Source organism: Anastrepha ludens, chromosome 3 (genome assembly GCF_028408465.1).
Source record: "Anastrepha ludens isolate Willacy chromosome 3, idAnaLude1.1, whole genome shotgun sequence".
NCBI classification, from domain to species: domain Eukaryota; kingdom Metazoa; phylum Arthropoda; class Insecta; order Diptera; family Tephritidae; genus Anastrepha; species Anastrepha ludens.
Genome location: NC_071499.1, coordinates 6,142,190 through 6,159,396, shown reverse-complemented (window position 1 = coordinate 6,159,396; position 17,207 = coordinate 6,142,190). Strand labels below are relative to the sequence as shown.

The 17,207-nt window shown below is 37.6% G+C and overlaps 1 protein-coding gene across 1 annotated transcript; it reads right to left on the bottom strand.

Moving 5' to 3' along the window:
* Positions 1–105: 105 nt before the first annotated feature.
* Positions 106–1,767, bottom strand: LOC128856936 (protein LST8 homolog). The gene is made up of 2 exons (XM_054092390.1): positions 1,490–1,767; positions 106–1,381 (listed from the first exon to the last, which is right to left on the bottom strand). Exons 1-2 carry the CDS (start codon positions 1,604–1,606, stop codon positions 551–553), a joined length of 948 nt encoding a protein of 315 aa, XP_053948365.1. The 5' UTR covers positions 1,607–1,767; the 3' UTR covers positions 106–550.
* Positions 1,768–17,207: the final 15,440 nt, after the last annotated feature.

Sequence of the window (17,207 nt, the reverse complement as noted above, 5' to 3'; positions counted from 1 at the left end):
CGAACATTGTATTGCTTTTAATTTTAATATGCTAGCAAAAAAAAAAGCTTGCGTAATTATATTTGCGAGTTTATTTATGTCGATAAAAAAAAACAAATTCCCAACTTGTATTAAAATGGTATTAAACATTTATTTCTATGTGTTGGCGTCTATTATAGGTATACTCTTTTAATGGAAACTTTAATCTTGATACACTTTCGCATCCGCATACTTTGTGCACTATTGTTTGTTGTAATTTGAATTAAATAGGAGAAAATAATGCTAAATATAAAAATATATATTGTATACAGAATAAAGCTGCGATAGAAACATGTTGGCGTTAGAAAACAGGAATCTCACAAGAAATTGTTACTCTAATATATCAGCGCTTTGCGAACACATACACCAGCTCCAAGTTCGTGCTCCTTGCATTTCAGGCACCTTTTACGTATGCGGTAAATAAGCAGCATATTCCACCACTGGTTTTTCTTTTGCTTTCTTTGCGACGATTACATGAATTTCGTGTTGCACACCACAACGCGCCGCCCGTTTCACTCCCTGAAGCTTCATGTTATTCTGACACGATCTCATCTTTAAACGACAATGCAGTAATTGCTTTAGTATGGCCAGTGTATTTACGTTCCGGGTTCTTTGTTTGCAGTTTCCATAGCCGCGCTATCCCGTCCGATGAAGCGGTGAATACATATTTAGAATCAGCACTGAACGCCGCATCCCAAACCCAATAGTTTTCCACGCATAATTCACGCCACATTGTGAAATGTTCAGTCTCCCAGATGCGCGCTGTTCCATCACCTGAGGTAGTTATCAGTAGCCTTGAGTCGGGACTAAATTTGCAGCGCAATACGTAGCGCTTGTGTGCTGCTATTTTCTTTTTGGGACTAAGTGTACTCAATTGTTGGTTTGGCGATGAACTAAGTGACCAAATGTAACAATTGCCTTTATTGTTTACAGCGGCCATATACTGTCCATCGGGTGAGATGGCCACATCCTGTATGGAAGCATCTACTTCCGGTACGAGCTGATCATGCACCTCAGATTTAACGTCCCACAAATAGACTCCACCGTTTTGAGAACCCATTGCAATTTCAACTTGATTTGGATGTAAACAGGCGGCATTCACAGGTGCCTGACAGTCGAATACACGTGAACAATGTGGCTGCGGTGACAACATATCCCATATGCGAACACGGTGGTCTTCACCAGCAGTGAACATCCAGTTGCCATCTTCTTGAAAACCTAAGCGCGTCACATTCTTTTGAACACCTTCGAAATTTATAACTGGAGCGGAGCAGCTGGATTCTATATCGTACAAGCGTATGCATTGGTAGCCGCAAGCTGCCAAACGTGTTTTGTCTGGAGTGCGATCGAGGGCGTTTACTTGCTGTAAAAAAGGGAATTTTTGAATTCATTTGGTATGTTATCCTGTCACCCTGTTCGCAACAACGGCGGTTGGGAATGGCGACCTCATTCTTATCACTAATCAACTTACTGAAGTCTCAACAAAGCGCATTACTCGTATACAGTTGCCGGTGTGCGCCTGCCACAGTTTGATTGTGTGGTCATAGCCACCTGTCGCCAAAATTAATTGATCTCCGGTTGCTTCCATTATATGTCGGCTTGCTATTTAACTTTTAAAAGTTCATATTATGCACCATTTCCGAGTCCGAGATATAGTAAAAATTATACAAAACAATATACGCTGAAAGTTTTACAAGCACAAAATGTTATTACTTTTACTAGGTCTGATTACTGTCACTTTTTTGACGTTTCTTTTCAACTACTTCTAAGTCGAATCTATGCAAGGTGACTACGGTAGAGTAAGAACAAATTTATAGTATTTTGATTTTGCAATTTGGTTGTTTGAATGTGAAAACTTCAACAACAGGGGCAGGAATTGAATTGGGAAGCAGCGACTCGCAAGATATATTGGGGGAAGCATTGGTGAGTTTGAATCTTGGCCAACTGATTTAATTGAAAAGCCTGCAGGAGATTGGGAAATGAGCGAAAAGCAGTGACCTGAATCAGGAACCGAAGCACAGTCCATTCCAAAAACTATAAATAAGAAAACGCAAAAATGTAAATGTTGCAGTAAACGAAGAGAGGAAAGCGTTATTAGATTTGCAAAATACAAGCAGAACACTTAAAATATTTCAAAGTAAGAAAAAGCAAACCAAATTCCGTAAAAATGTTAACAAAGGGACTCACCATTCACAATAGAGTAAATTTCTGTAAACTGGTTTCTCGAAAATGTTTCATTAACTTTTGAATTGTCGACTCATAAAAAAAAATTCCGAAGTTTGCGATATGTTGTTCTTAAGGATCGACCATTTTCGTTTCAATAGCTTTAATCCGTTGTTCTATCGTGTAAAATTATATATCTGCCCACTTGAAAAATGTGAAAGATGGCATAAAAAAGGGCACCGCTGGGGAATTGTTCATTACTGACAGCTAAGTATAAGAGTAAGTATAAAGTATTGAAAGACCCTTTATATACCAAAATATTCACAATAATGACAGGAGTCGATTTAGCCATGTCCGTGCTCACGATAACCTGAGAAAAAAAATCTATTTTGACCCCAAAATTTTGCAACTAAAATTGCTTATAAATTTTAAGAGTTAATGTGAAAGTATGTGTAGAATCCCTACTTTTTAAAAAATCAGTTTGAAAAGTATGCGGGTTTTGAAGTGTGTTGTGAGCTGCAGATCTCACGTTTCGACTTGGGTGATCCTTTAGCCCATTTTAAGCGATTTTTCCATTTTTTCGTCTGATTACTGAGTTTTTCTTCACGAATTTTGTTCTTCAGCTGGTCTAAAAGGTTACAATAATATTCAGAATTTATGTTTTACCAGTGCATTTAGCCTCTTGTTTTGACTTAGAATCATGGTGATAGGTCCAAGTCTAATCCATAGTGCAGAATCGACGCACAGAATCCACTTTATCCATTCGTAAACGCTCAAAATTTTTTCTGAGAAAGTCGCATTCGAATGTGTTTTTGTTCCATGGTTAGCGAATGCGGCAACCATTGTGCACACAGCTTTCTGGAACCCAATACTTCAGTCAAAATATTGGTTTCACTGCCTAATGAGATGCCTAGGGCTTCCACTAAATCTCTTTCAATCCCTCGACGATTTTCAAACACGATGACCTGTCGTTTTTCTAGTTGTTTGAAACGTTCTGGACGTGGATCGTCTTTACGGCTTGTCTGACCACGTCTACAACACATCTACTCCTCTAATTGATGGGGAAAAGTCTTTATACACTTTCAACCTTCGCTCATAAATTTGCTTTAAATCTAAAATAAAGCAAAATTAAAAATTCAACCCCTGCGCAATACTTAATTTTCCTCATTGTAAAAAATACTGTAACACGTCGATACTAAATGGTTTGTAAACAAAGAATGAATTAACAGATTGAAATGAAACTTCACCTACGTTCATATGAAGAGTGCACCGACATGACAAAAAAAAAAAATAATAAAAAAAAAAGAATGTAGGCAAGTAGCAACGCCCTCTCTTATTGGACGGCAAAACTTATTGCACAACCTAGTAAATAAGCTTTCTAAACATTTGAAATTGTTGTTATTGGTTTTGCGAGTAAATTTGTCATTCGAGTCCGAATCGGATTGAACCAATATTACGTTTTTTGACACCCTAATAAACATATGTACATACGTACATACATACATTCATTAACTGATATAAGTTTTGTTCTATAACGCTGTTGCCGTCGTGCTAAGCCGACAAAGGCGTGCATATGTATGCATGTAGTAATAAAGCAGCAAGATATATTAGACTTTCAGTCGCCATTAGAGATGAGCATAGGACAAATCCCGATCCCGATGTACATAACTATTTTTCTTTTTTAAGCATTTCATTTTTAATTAAACATTCATTTTCAAATATATTGTACATACATTCATACATACAAACACATATGGCAGCAAAGAAAGTCGTGTTTAGACTGAGACAGCAGGAAGATAAGTAAAATTACCCAGACAAATATCACCAACCAACTTAAACTTTCTACTAAGTCCAGTTAATACCAGGCGTTTTATAAAAATGAAGGCTTATATAATAAAGCTAAGTATAAAAGTAGGACTTGAGGAAACTTATCTATATACACCAATACTTTTTCGCTAATATTCGCTATGGAAGTTATTTTACTAACGCAAAACTACCTCCCCGTTTTTTAATTACCTTTTATATAATAATTTAACTTACTTATATGTATATATTACATTGTTTTCCAAATTTATTCCAATTAAATTAAGACAAAATTACAGGTATAATAAATTCTCATTAGATAAAATTCATAATAATGACGAAATTTTTAAACATACTCTCTCTTAAGCGGACTCCTAAGGGACTGAAAAATTTGTCCGTTTATGAGAAAAATGAAAAAAAAAATTAATAATATGTTATGGGAGAGTCCAGGTGGTACAGGAGGGTTGTCCGCTCAAGAGAAAAAAGTTTAAAAAAATTCTTAAGGATTTGTGGTATGTACTGAAAAAAGTGCCCGGTTAAGAGAGATGTCCGTTAGGAGAGAGTATACTGTATACGTTGTACAGATCCCTCAGTAAAAACAGTCTCAAAAAATACCCACAGCTGAGATCACCTGATTTCGAAACGCTCTTTTATGTAACATGGTTGACTAAATTTCACAGAAAATCGTACCAAAAAGTTTAAAAAATGACGTAAAAACTCAGATATTTCTCAATAAAAACCATTATTAAAACTATGAAATATATTAAAAATATTTGTTATTGAGGAAGAAAAAGAGTATTTTTACTTGTATTTTTGTACATTCTTTCTCCCTTGAAATTACAAAAATCATTTAGCGGAGACTGGCGTTTGGTACTTTTAAATATTTTTTAAGTTTTTGGTTTCTATTCATTTGTTAATTAGTTAGTTTTTTAATCGCAAAGTACTATGTGGCTAAGTACCATGTCCCGAAGCCCTGTGCTATCTCTAGTTGATATTCATCAAGTTGTGCGGCCCGACAAATTAATGAATAGCAAGGAAGAGAGGAGCAAAGTAGCCACGGATATGGCGTGTTTGGTCATTTAGTTGCAATAAATCGTTTAATTTTCATTCACCATTTGAATATGTAAGAATTTTATTCGCTTTCACACATACATACAATATCATGAAATAAAAAGTACATAGTGTGTATATAAGTATGTATGTATGCACACACCTACCGTAAATTGCTACTAGCACTCTTACTCAGAACTATTGGGATAAGTGAGCATTTTATTTATTCAGAAGCATACTTGTATTCATGTATGATATGTACATACCTATGTACATATGTGCGTAAACATTCAGCGTAGATCTACTTGGCAAGGCATTTATGTCAACTCATTGCGATGAATCATCAGCTGATGTCGAACAAAATTAATTGAAATAATTCCATACATTTTGGTGTCTAGGAAATGACCAGAACTGCCTGACGCAATTTACATATACAAATAAACAATGGAATAACTTACATTAGGGGTGTTCGTTTGATCGATTAAGTTTACGAATCGCATATAAAGGGCCTGTTATAATATAAAATAAAACATGCAAAAATTTCGATTTTTAGTAAATATTTTTGACCTACGCAAACTGCTCGGGCTACCAGCTTCGCCGATTGACTGCGAAGAATGTTCCATTGCATCAGATAATATATTTCAGCTGGTATCGTTAAACAATCTAATAGTTCAGGAAGCAGTCAAAGTCGTATGGTAGGTATATTCATTTTTAAATACAAGTAACCTTAAGGCAAGTGCAAAATAATTCTTTTATTTATTATACGATCTAACTAATATTAATAATAAAAATAGTTCAAGAAATATTTGGATACTAATACATTTGGCTTTTTTTTTTGAAATTTTATAGGTACGAGTAAGATGCCAAAGTATGGAACAATTAGATTTAATAAAAATTACTCCTGATGGAAAACGTGCAGACCAAATAAATGCTCAAGACGAAAAACATAATCAAAAGGGAGTTGCTTCGAAAGCCAAAGTGCAGGATGAAGATTTCTTTGAATTTTTATCCCGTTCTCAGTCTAAACGTATGGATGACCAACGTTGCTCTATTAAAATTGCTAAAAATCCACCAAATACGACATTATCATTAGGAGAGGTATCATCATTTGTCATATCAAGTTCGGGTTTTACACGTAAGACACTGGTGCAGCAAAACTCCTTGGTCAGCGGCAGTAGCACCGATTGAGACTACTTCTGGTATTAAAACGTCTAATAATTCTAATACCGCCTCTGGCCCTAACTCAGGCAGTAATCTTGGGTATGGCCAGCTGGCACGTAGTGCTACAACTACTCAACAATCAGGTGATGCCTTTTTGGAAATGTTAATGCGCTGTCAGGGTTCACGCTTGGAGGAACAGCGCTCTGAACTAATATTCATTAGGGGTGTTCGTTTAATCAGCTAAGTTTACGAATCACATATAAAGGGCCGGTTATAAAATAAAACATGTACAAATTGAGATTTTTTCAGGTTTCTCTATTTTTATTCAAATTACTTGTTAGTGTTGGTAAGAGAACAAATTGTACTCATATTTTAATAGATTCCTCATCTTGTGCTACTCTAAAAGAACAGTTCCAATTTATGACAGTTAGTGAGGTAGATGTCCTGAAAGCTCTATCCAAAATAAAGTCTAATGCTGTAGGCGATGATGGCATCTCGCTAGAATTCGTTCGTATAGTCATCCAATATATAATAGGACCGATTAGCCATATAATAAACCATTGCTTGACTAGTTCATGTTTGCCAGCAGTATGGAAAAAGGCTATAGTTTTCCCAGTCGCAAAAAAGACAAATGCTATTTATGCTGGTGACTATAGACCTATCAGCATACTGCCCACATTTTCCAAAGTTTGCGAAAACTTGATGGCCTCGCAAATTTCATCATTTGTACACGACAATAGTCTACTCGCCCCACTACAATCTGGCTTCAAATAAAGTCACAGTTGCTCGACAGCAATGGTTAAAATACTAGACGATATTAGAACTAGTTTTGACAACGGTGACTTGACTCTATTTTGTTAACTTAATTTTTCTAAAGCATTTGACACAGTGGATCACAAATTTTTATGTTTGAAGCTTATAAACACTATTTCGGCTTGAAAGACAGTGCGGTGACGCTCATGGCCAGCTACCTTGGTAACAGAACGGAGAAGGTTAAGACTAGAAAATTAACATCTCAGCCTATATATGCACACACTGGTGTTCCGCAGCGGTCTATCCTTGGTCCACTTCTACTTAGTCTTTTTGTCAATGATGTTTTTAGCGTTCTTCAGTATGTGAATGCCCATGCGTATGCTGATGATACACAATTGAACTTGTCCAGTCGCATTGGTCGCGTTGAAGATTATGGGCTAATGACAACTTTTTGTGTATGAACGCGTCAAAGTTATATGTCTTACCTACATATATGTAATAGTGTGGTGCATGTTGACAATATCCCTAAATTGTGGATAGGTACTAGTTCCCTTACCTTTACGGATAAGGAAAACAATTTGGGGTTTACTCTTAACACAACACTTACTTGTGTTGTCCATATAAATAGGGTTGTGAGGAATATTTATGCTACATTGAGCAAGCTGAGAGTCTCTGCAACACTCACGCCAGAGAAAACGAGGCGAAAATTAGTCCTCCAGCAAAATTGACTCCACATCTTGCCATAAACTTAATGTGGCATTTAATAATGCCACGCGGTATGTATATGGGATTGGTATATATGATCATATCTCTGTCTGGCGATCAAGGTTACTAGGCTGTTGCTTTGTCTGCTGGAAATTGCATATATATGTGTAAACTTACATTATTGAAATCACCTCCCTATCTGACAGAGAAGTTGATACCAGTGAGGTCTCGCAGACACAACAAATTCAACGTTTCAACATTTAATTGCCTAGCATCATCTAGATTATTTTTCATTAACGCTGTTAATGTGTGGAACTCATTACCCGACCCTGTGAAGGCTGGACTAAACAGATTTAACTACAGGGTACAAGTCAATAATTACTTTAAAACTGTTTGCTTGCGTTGAATTAGAGCATTAAATTTCTCTCTATATTCTCTAATTACTCCTTTTTTTCTTTTCTAAATCCTTATTTTCTTTTCCTACTACCAAAGCCTTATCTTCTTGTTATTATAGTTAAGTTAAATATATTGGATTGATTTGTTAATGAACTGGAGTAAAAATTTAGATTAAGAATGAATAGTACATCATATAAATAAATAAAAAAATAAAAAATACGGTCTTAACAGTTGATGCTTTCCATTTCAATTCAACCGGGCTATTCGGGTCATGTTCTTCGATTTCGATGTAACTCAAATACGTTGCTCTCTGATCAAAATAATGAGACACGTATTTTTTTGTTCGCCCGAAAACATTTTTTTCCAAGATTTATCGGCACTTTTGTATTTCGGCTCAAAATCGATTTTTTTTAATTATAAAATACATTTTTTTTTTAAATGCTCATAACTTAGTCAAAAATGAACCGATTTTAATGATTCTGGATTCAAAATGATTGTCATTACTTACACGAACGACTTCATGTAGAAACAATTGCAAAAAAGTAGTTGAAAATTTTTTATTTTCCAAAAAACAAAAAGTGTGAAACAGGTTTTTTACTCAAAAATTCATTACTCAAAAACAACTCATTTTAGCTACTGGGCATTCAACTGAATTGAAGATTGAGGTGTCCTCTTGATTTGGAAAAAGATATAAAAAAAAAAATACACTTTTTGAAATACCTATTGAATTTCGAAAAAATTTCTATTTTTTGTTTTTTTGCTAAATAAAAAATTTTCAACTACTTTTTTGCAATGTTTTCTACATTAAGTCGCTCGTGTAAGTAATGACGATCATTTTGAACCCAGAATTATTAAAATCGGCTCATTTTGGAGTAAGTTATGGGCATTTAAAAAAAAATGTTTCTTATATAATTAAAAAAAATCGATTTTGAGCCGAGAAACAAAATTGCCGATAACTCTTGAAAAAAAATTTTTTCGGGCGAACAAAAAAATACGTGTCTCATTATTTTGACCAGAGAGCAACATATTTGAGTTACATCGAAATCGAAGAACATGACCCGAATAGGCCGGTTGAATTGAAATGGAAAGCATCAGTTATAGGTATGTGAAAAATGACATAACTGGAATGTCCACCATGAGCACGTCCACAGGGATTGTAAAAAAGGTCTAGGAATTATTCACTACTGACATCTTGGCGTAGGTAGGTAGGGTGGTTGTCGCAAGACACACTTAGACCTTCGGCAGGTCCATTGTGATACCACTGGAGCTTATCCTTACTCTACGTGTTCCTTTTCAAACCATCCGGTTGCTTTAATAAACGAGCAGAGCTTCGTTAGTTTTAGATGGGCTATGTCCGCTACATCGGTTAGAAATGCTGTATCGAGAGTGCGCAGCCTTCTCATAGCTAGGCTTTCACACTCACATAAAAGGTGTCTGACTGTTTCCTCTTCTTCTGTATTAAGACAGCTTCTACAGAAATCGAAGTAAGGGAGTCCTTGTTTGGTAACAGGCTCATCGCTTACGAACATCTGCAGGAAAGTGCAGAAAACTCTGGATCGGATTGACACTTGGTGCTGTGCGAACGGGCTGTCGGCAAATCCCGCCAAGACTGGTATTGTCCTCTTTACCAGAAGGAGGAAGCTTGATGGACTCGTTCTGCTAAAGCTAAAAGGAGTCACAATCCAGCTATCCAAGGAAATCAAATATCTTGGAGTAATCCTCGATAGCAAGCTCCTATGGAAATCACACGTTGAAACAAAGGCATCAAAAGCGCTGACAGCTTTCTGGCAGTGCAAAGGTGTCTTTGGGAAAACGTGGGGTCTCTCTCCTAGCAAGGCCCTATGGATCTACACGGCTATGATAAGACCCATTATCACCTATGCATCAGTGGTCTGGATGAGCAGACTCTCCCTAGTGGGAGTCAGGAGGACCTTATCGAGACTACAACGCACTGTGGCCATCTGTTGCACCGGAGCTTTTCCGACTACTTCAGGCCCGGCACTAGATGCTCTGATTGGTTTACCACCACTTGATGCTTTCATCCGAGGAGAGGCCTTGAAGGCCATCTGCAGACTGAAACACAGTGGGAACTGGTACGGCCCTTGTCCGGCATTGGAACACAGAGAAGGCATGGACATCGATCCAACGATTCTCTCCGTGGCCCTTGACTCCATGCCATCAAGGGTCGTACTTGAAAAGAGATACAGTGTAGTGCTACCAGAGGCTCAGTTGTGGGGAGACTCAGAAAATGAGCCCGGCAAACACTGTTTTCGCATTTTTACGGATGGCTCCAGGACCGAGCATGGCTCCGGCTCTGGGGTCTACGTGGAATCCAGAGGACAGAACTGCACTTTGCTCTTGGAATGCATGCATCTGTGTTTCAAGCGGAGGTGTATGCAGTTCAAGAAGCGATGAACTTTGTTGTGGAAAAACGATGGAGAGGCAGATCTATATGTGTCTGCAGCGACAGCCAAGCAGCGCTTATGGCCTTAGACAACCCTCAAACCACATCAGGGGTAGTGAAGTCCTGTAAATCCAGGCTGAACTATGTCGGCAGACATAATAGCCTGATGCTAACATGGGTCCCGGGACACGTGGGTATCGCGGGTAAGGCGCGGGTATCTGAGGCCAACTTCTTTGGCCCAGAGCCCGCTTTGCCACTCCCCTCTGCGGCCATCACGGCCACGGTTAGCAAATGGGTAACTACTACCCACAAGCGAGCTTGGCAGGCTGAGAGAGGCTGCAGATGGACAAAACTGGTGTTACCTGTCATGTCCGATCGACTGTCGCAAACCCTTCTGTCATTAAGCAGAGGGGAGTGCAGACGGCTGGTAGGACTGATGACGGGCCACTTTCTGTGGGCAAAGCACATGGAAAGGTTGAGCATCTCAGACAGTGTACTCTGCCCAGCTTGTGAAGAGGAGGATGAGACGGCGGACCACTTCCTGTGTGTCTGCCCCGCCTTCGTTCGAATCAGGTTTGAGGTCTTTGGCACTGATGTGTTAAGAAGCGACCATCTTGGCTCCTTGGCACCACAAGATCTACTCAGATTTCTTCGGAGATCGGGTAGATTTAAAGAAAATTAAAAGGGAATCCAAGTGTAGTACAATGGACTCAATTAATGTCTGAGTGCTGCACTTGCTAGTTGTCCCGACAAAAAAAAAAAAAAAAAAAAAAAGGGAGTCCTAACCTTCTAGCGTGGCTGCCTATTAAGCAATGACCAGTTAAAACACCTATCATTTTTCTTATAGATTCTCTGTTGAATCGTAGCAAGATCTTCGATCGACCGCTGTTCTAGTTCGGCCATGTCTGTCTGCTTAGTTCGCATGTTGTGAGGTTTTGCCAGATTGTATTTACCTTTTTGATGGTTTCCCTGTCTATAAGTAATTTAGAAGTGGCTATGGGCATGGGTATCAGCGCCTTATCCGGTTCGAGACCGAGCGTTGTACCGGTTCTTGCAAGTTCATCCGCCTTACAATTTCCTGCAATGTTTCTGTGGCCTGGTACCCAGATAAGGTGCACCTTGTAGCACTTAGATACGTCATCTAGTAGTTTAAAACATTCTAGAACTGTTTTTGACGAGTGTGTTTTTGATTCCAGCGCTTTTATTGCTGCTTGACTGTCCGAGTAAATGAAGACTTCATTTGCGGATAATACTCTCGTTTTTATCTCTTTAAGTCCCTCTTTTATGGCAGTGACTTCCGCTTGAAATACACTGCAATGATCAGGCAAGCGAAATGATTGGCATACTCCGAGTTTGTCGGCGTCACTTTTGTTTATTTTGCCAAATAAGATTAAATTGGAGTCAAGAAATATAACCTCAAATTGTTAGCAACAGCTGCTTCGCGCTGGAATTACCAAGTGTGATTTTGCAGTTTATATCAATTCTTCGATTAATAATATTTCCACACGCGGACTCATATAAAAAAAATTGGAAGATACTGTGATTTAAAAATTCGTGTCGAGAATCGTCTATAGGGGGTAGCACTCCTGTTATGTTAAGTAAATTAGTATTCGTTATAGCATTCGATTAATGTTATAAGGATAGATTGCAAATAAAATATATGAAGAAAACAAAAATTCAAAAGAAGAAGAGTTTAAACGCAAATATAACTCATACGTCCCACTCACCCCTGCAATATTAGAATTGGAGGCAGAATCAATCTAGATGAAGATAGTGGGTAACTGAACTTAACCTTTCCAGAGATATAAACGGCTTTTACAGTTTTAAAATGTACACTATCCATTCACGTATTTATGTCTATTTATACATATTTGTACATGTAAATATGTATATAAATTTTATAATTTTTAGATGAAAATTGATTGGAGAAAATGCTATTAGATATTTGCTAAGGCACTTTTACGAGTGCAATTAATCTTCATCAAATATTGCAATAAATGCAAATACAACAACACACAACTACAACAAAAACAACTCAGATTGAGATTCAAATTCAAATGGAATTAAATTGTATGTATATATGTATGCAAGTACAAAAAGTGTGCAAATGTGTAAATCTACATATCCAGCTTCAAGTAAATATACCCATAACGAAATGAAAATAATTTGATATTAAAAGAAACTACAACACAGAAACCATTCCCACGACAGCCAGTTCTACGTAACCGGAACGACTGGGTTTAAAACCGGCCAAGGACTGTCACTTCAGTAACATTCCCCGTATATGTATGGGGAATGTTTATGCTGCTACAACAACAACAAACACAACACACAAACCATCGGATCCCTGTGTTCTGAGTTATTTGCGTATTCGGATGAGTAGCAGTAAATTAGTTATTACCTTAATTTTGTTTCAAGTAAGCATTGTTGAAAGTTAGGAAACATGAAAAGTTATGTCATAAATGTTTAGAATTTTAGGAAAAATAGTATATGTACATATAAGTAAGTACGCAGTTACATATGTATGTTTATGCAGAACTGTGGCAAAATACTTTCGAAAAGTGTTAGTTATAAAATACAAAATACATTTTAGAAACATATTTCAAATATAAATACAAAATAATTTAAAAAACGTATGTCGAATACAAAGTACAAATATAGTTTGTCAAGAAAATGTTTTGACATACCAAAATATTCAAATCACTTGCACTTCTACAACTAAAGCCATCGCTTCTTATTGAATTTGAGAGCCTATCAAAATTATTTCATTAACTTACTTAGTAACAATACATCATAACGGTAAACTTTTTGGAGCCGCAAAGCAAAGCAAACAAAAACAAAAATACAAAACTAAAACAAATGTTTCTCTTAGCTGTCAAGAAAGTGTTTTTACGTATACCGAACGTTTGTTAAGATGATTTGATATACCGTTATCTCATTGAGTTGCTACACACGCGTTAAATTAGGTTAAGTTATGGTGGTAGTTGGTCTGTACGACCTACTGACTTAGATCTTCAGGTCCGTTGTGATACCACTGTGCGACACGGAAACCTCATTTATTTTTCTTCGCAGAACCAAGTATTCAAGAGAAAAATTTTGAGGCAAATATTCGGTGCAGTCAAAGACAACGGCGAATGGAGTATAAGATGGAACCATGAACTGCGCCAATTTATAAGAGGGGAAAATGCTGTGCGGTTCATCAAAGCTCAAAGACTAAGATGGCTAGGCCATACCATGAGAATGGGCCCCACGGGAACTCAACGAAAAGTAATTGGCGCTAAAACATTTGCAACGAAAGCAAGAAGCAGAGTATGATCAGGATGGATTGACGAACTAGAAGACGACAAGAGGAAACTCAAGGTCCCCAAATGGAGGGAAGCAACCTAGAATCGAGTTAAATGGAGACATTTTGTGCAGCAGGCCAAAGCTCACGCAGAGCTGCAGCGCCAAATGAGGATGCTGATGATGAGCACCATTTTATGGCTCTTAGCGTAGGATTGGTCCCATCCCAACGCTAGTCAGTTTCGTAAGAGAATTGAAAAAATATTTATCTAGAAAACCTGCTGTGGTTTTAGCTAAGGCTGGACAATTGAATGGGAGGAAACTGTTAGTCTCAATGAATCCCTGCCAAATAGCCAATGACCGTTTATACAAGCCACGACCTTCGAAATATCCTCTCTTGTAAGACTAAGCAGTTCCTTTGTCTTTTTCTTAATTATTTGAGGCCACAGTAGTCTAGCTCTTAGGCATGTGGTTTCATTTCTCCATGCTCTATGGGCCTTTTGCCTTTATACTTAATTATTAATTTGCTCGTGGCTATAGTCATGCCTTAGTAGTACCTTTCCTGGCTAGCTCATCGGCTTTACAATTTCCCTCAATGTCTCTGTTCTCCGGAACCCAACTCCTGCGCCAGCTTTGATCTTGGTATATCCGCATTCATTGATTTAATGGACGCCTGGGTATCCGAGAATATATTTCTAATAGTTTTTGTTACGACATCCGTATTTACATTCTGTCAAAAAAGTACCGAGAATTGTTCAATAAAACGCAAAATAATTTTTTTATCATCAAAATTTATTTTGGCGCCTTCAAAATAGGCTCCATTCGAAGCAATACACATATGCTAACGATTAGTCCAGTCATCAAAGCACCAGCGTCAGCGGAGTGGCAATTTAAGTTTTGGGAAAAGAAAAAAGTCACAGGGTGCTAAATCCGGTGAATACGGCGGTTGCTCGATGATATTTGTCCAGTTTTTGATCAAAATAGTGTTCACAATATGGGCCTTGTGCGATGGTGTGTTATCATGGTGCAAGATCCATGAGTTTTCTTTTCACAAATTGGCCCGTTTCCTACACACATTCTGTCTCAAACGTCGCATAACTTCCAAATAATATTCTTTATTTACCGTAGAACCATTTGGAATGAATTCCGAGTGCACAACACCATGATAATCAAACAAAACGAGTAGCATGACTTTCACTTTTGACCGAATTAGACGTGGTTTTTTGGGGTTTGGCTCATGTGGATAGCGCCATTCAGCCGCCTGTGGTAAGCAGATCTCGATCACTTCGTAGTAGGTAGTTAATTTTTTTAAATATGTTACTTACATAAAAGTAATCCAATCAGTAATTCTAAAAAGCCTTCGGCGGTCGGATTACTATGTAACTGCGAACCTCGATCTGGAGTAGGCAAGTATATAGCGAATTCTCCCCAGACCTTGGCCAGGGCTCATTTTGGGGAAGCTTAGAGCCTAGAAAACTCAGCATAACATGTCCGTTTCAAAGGCAACAACGTACGAGTGGCTGAACTATTCACATTTTACGTCTTAGCAGCGGGGTTACTAAGCCCATCGCAGATCTTTTCAATTCAGTAGGCCTTACCTCGGTTCAAGGAGGTATTGAAATGTATTCGGTAGTGCTGATCTTATTACTTAAAATAGTTTTAAAACAACTTATTGTATGTGTGTGTGGGGTATATTTTAAGTGAAGCTTATTTTTGATCTTTTTATAAATTCACGTTGCTTACATTTGCATGTAAAATGCACCCGGCAAGAAAGTTCCCCACTAGTGAGACATAATTCTGAGGCACAACTAGAGCTATTTTAACAAATAAAAACCAGCAGATTAATGAAACTAGTCTGATACTTATAAACTGAAAAGGTATTTGAAATATGTATATAGATAGAGTGACCAGATAGTAATGATGTTTTTTCCAATTTTTACTTTTCGTGTCAAAGTTACCAATGAGACCCAGCAGCCAAAATGTTCAGTAAGGTTTACAATTTCATCAAGTATCGTTTCATGCTTGCGGATCATTTGGAAATTATTAAAAAAATATTACCGGAATTCTGACTTAGTAGTCCCATTAGTAGAGGTAGATTTTTCGCTATGTTAACAAGTAAAATTGCAATTATTGCAGCAGGAGCATACAAAATCCATAAGAGTTCAATCAGGCATCGATGTACCCACAAAAACTGACTGTTTGTTGCGGTTTATGGCGTAGCGACATCATCGGATCTTATTTATTATTTCTTTCGAAAAGGGAGTTATAGTCAATGGCGGTCGGTAAAGAGCGAAGTTAGACTTTCCCTGCCGGGTTGTTATTGTTACGATCGTTGTAACTGTCATGTGCGAATGTAGCGAATGTTCGAGTGTTTTGATGAAAATGTTGAAAAAACAATAATTTATGAGTGCGCGAAATTGATAGACGAGAGCTTCAAACGCGCTGACGTTAGAGGCGAACGGTATGAAGTTCTGTTTGATGCAGTAGCGGTGTTTGGCAGATGATAATTAGTAAGCGCAACAGTGGCATCCCCCACGCAAAGTTGTTGATATTGTTCGAATGTGGGAGTGCTTGAGGGCGGTGCTGAAGGCGTTTCCAGTTGTCGCTAATCTAAATTGCGGTGTTTTAAAATATTGACGCCGTTAAAACGGCTCTCTGTTGGTTCACCCACATTTTTGGCAAAAGTGCTGCCATAATAGATGTCTAACTGCCATTATTTGGGCTTTAAATTGTGTTTGAACACACTTCACACATACCGCACATTCAAACTATACCTACTATACTTGTACCGTTACCAGATACATTTAGTTGGATGTTTGAAATTAATGATGTTGCTTCGATGCAGGCATCACTGCTTCTATTGCTCCCGCCATATAATATTTGCATTGTCTAGACATTGAAACGCTCCAAGTCTTTTGATGCGGCAGATTTCGACTGAGTGTGGGAGTGGCTTTGAGGCTTTAGGCGGTAGTAAAATAAGACGAAAGCAATGCAAAATCGTGTAAGCGGTTATCGCGCCAATCAAGAAGAGGAAGAACGCAAATAATACAGATAATATACATAAACATATGTAGGTATGTATTATAAAATGATTTAGCTCTAAGCAAAATTTTGCTCCTTAGTCAAGTTGCCGAAAAAATAACATACGAGTATGACAAATTTAGATTTTGTCTCCAGTAATTCTTCAACAGTAACTAGTGCGAGGAGACAACTGGCGGGGAACGTTAATGATACAGAGTGAATATAGTGAATTATTAAAAATGAAGTCTATTTTTAATTTTTTAATAGATAATCTTGTGCCTCATCGAAGCTTTTCTCCAAAATCACAATATGGCGGCCTCAGGAAATATTTTTCAGATTTTCGAGAAAAAAAACCGACAATTAATCGTTTAAAAAAAATCGAAAAATCATTTTTAATTTTTTCAATTTTATTGAGATCTACCATGCGGTTTTTAAATTATAGTGATCACCA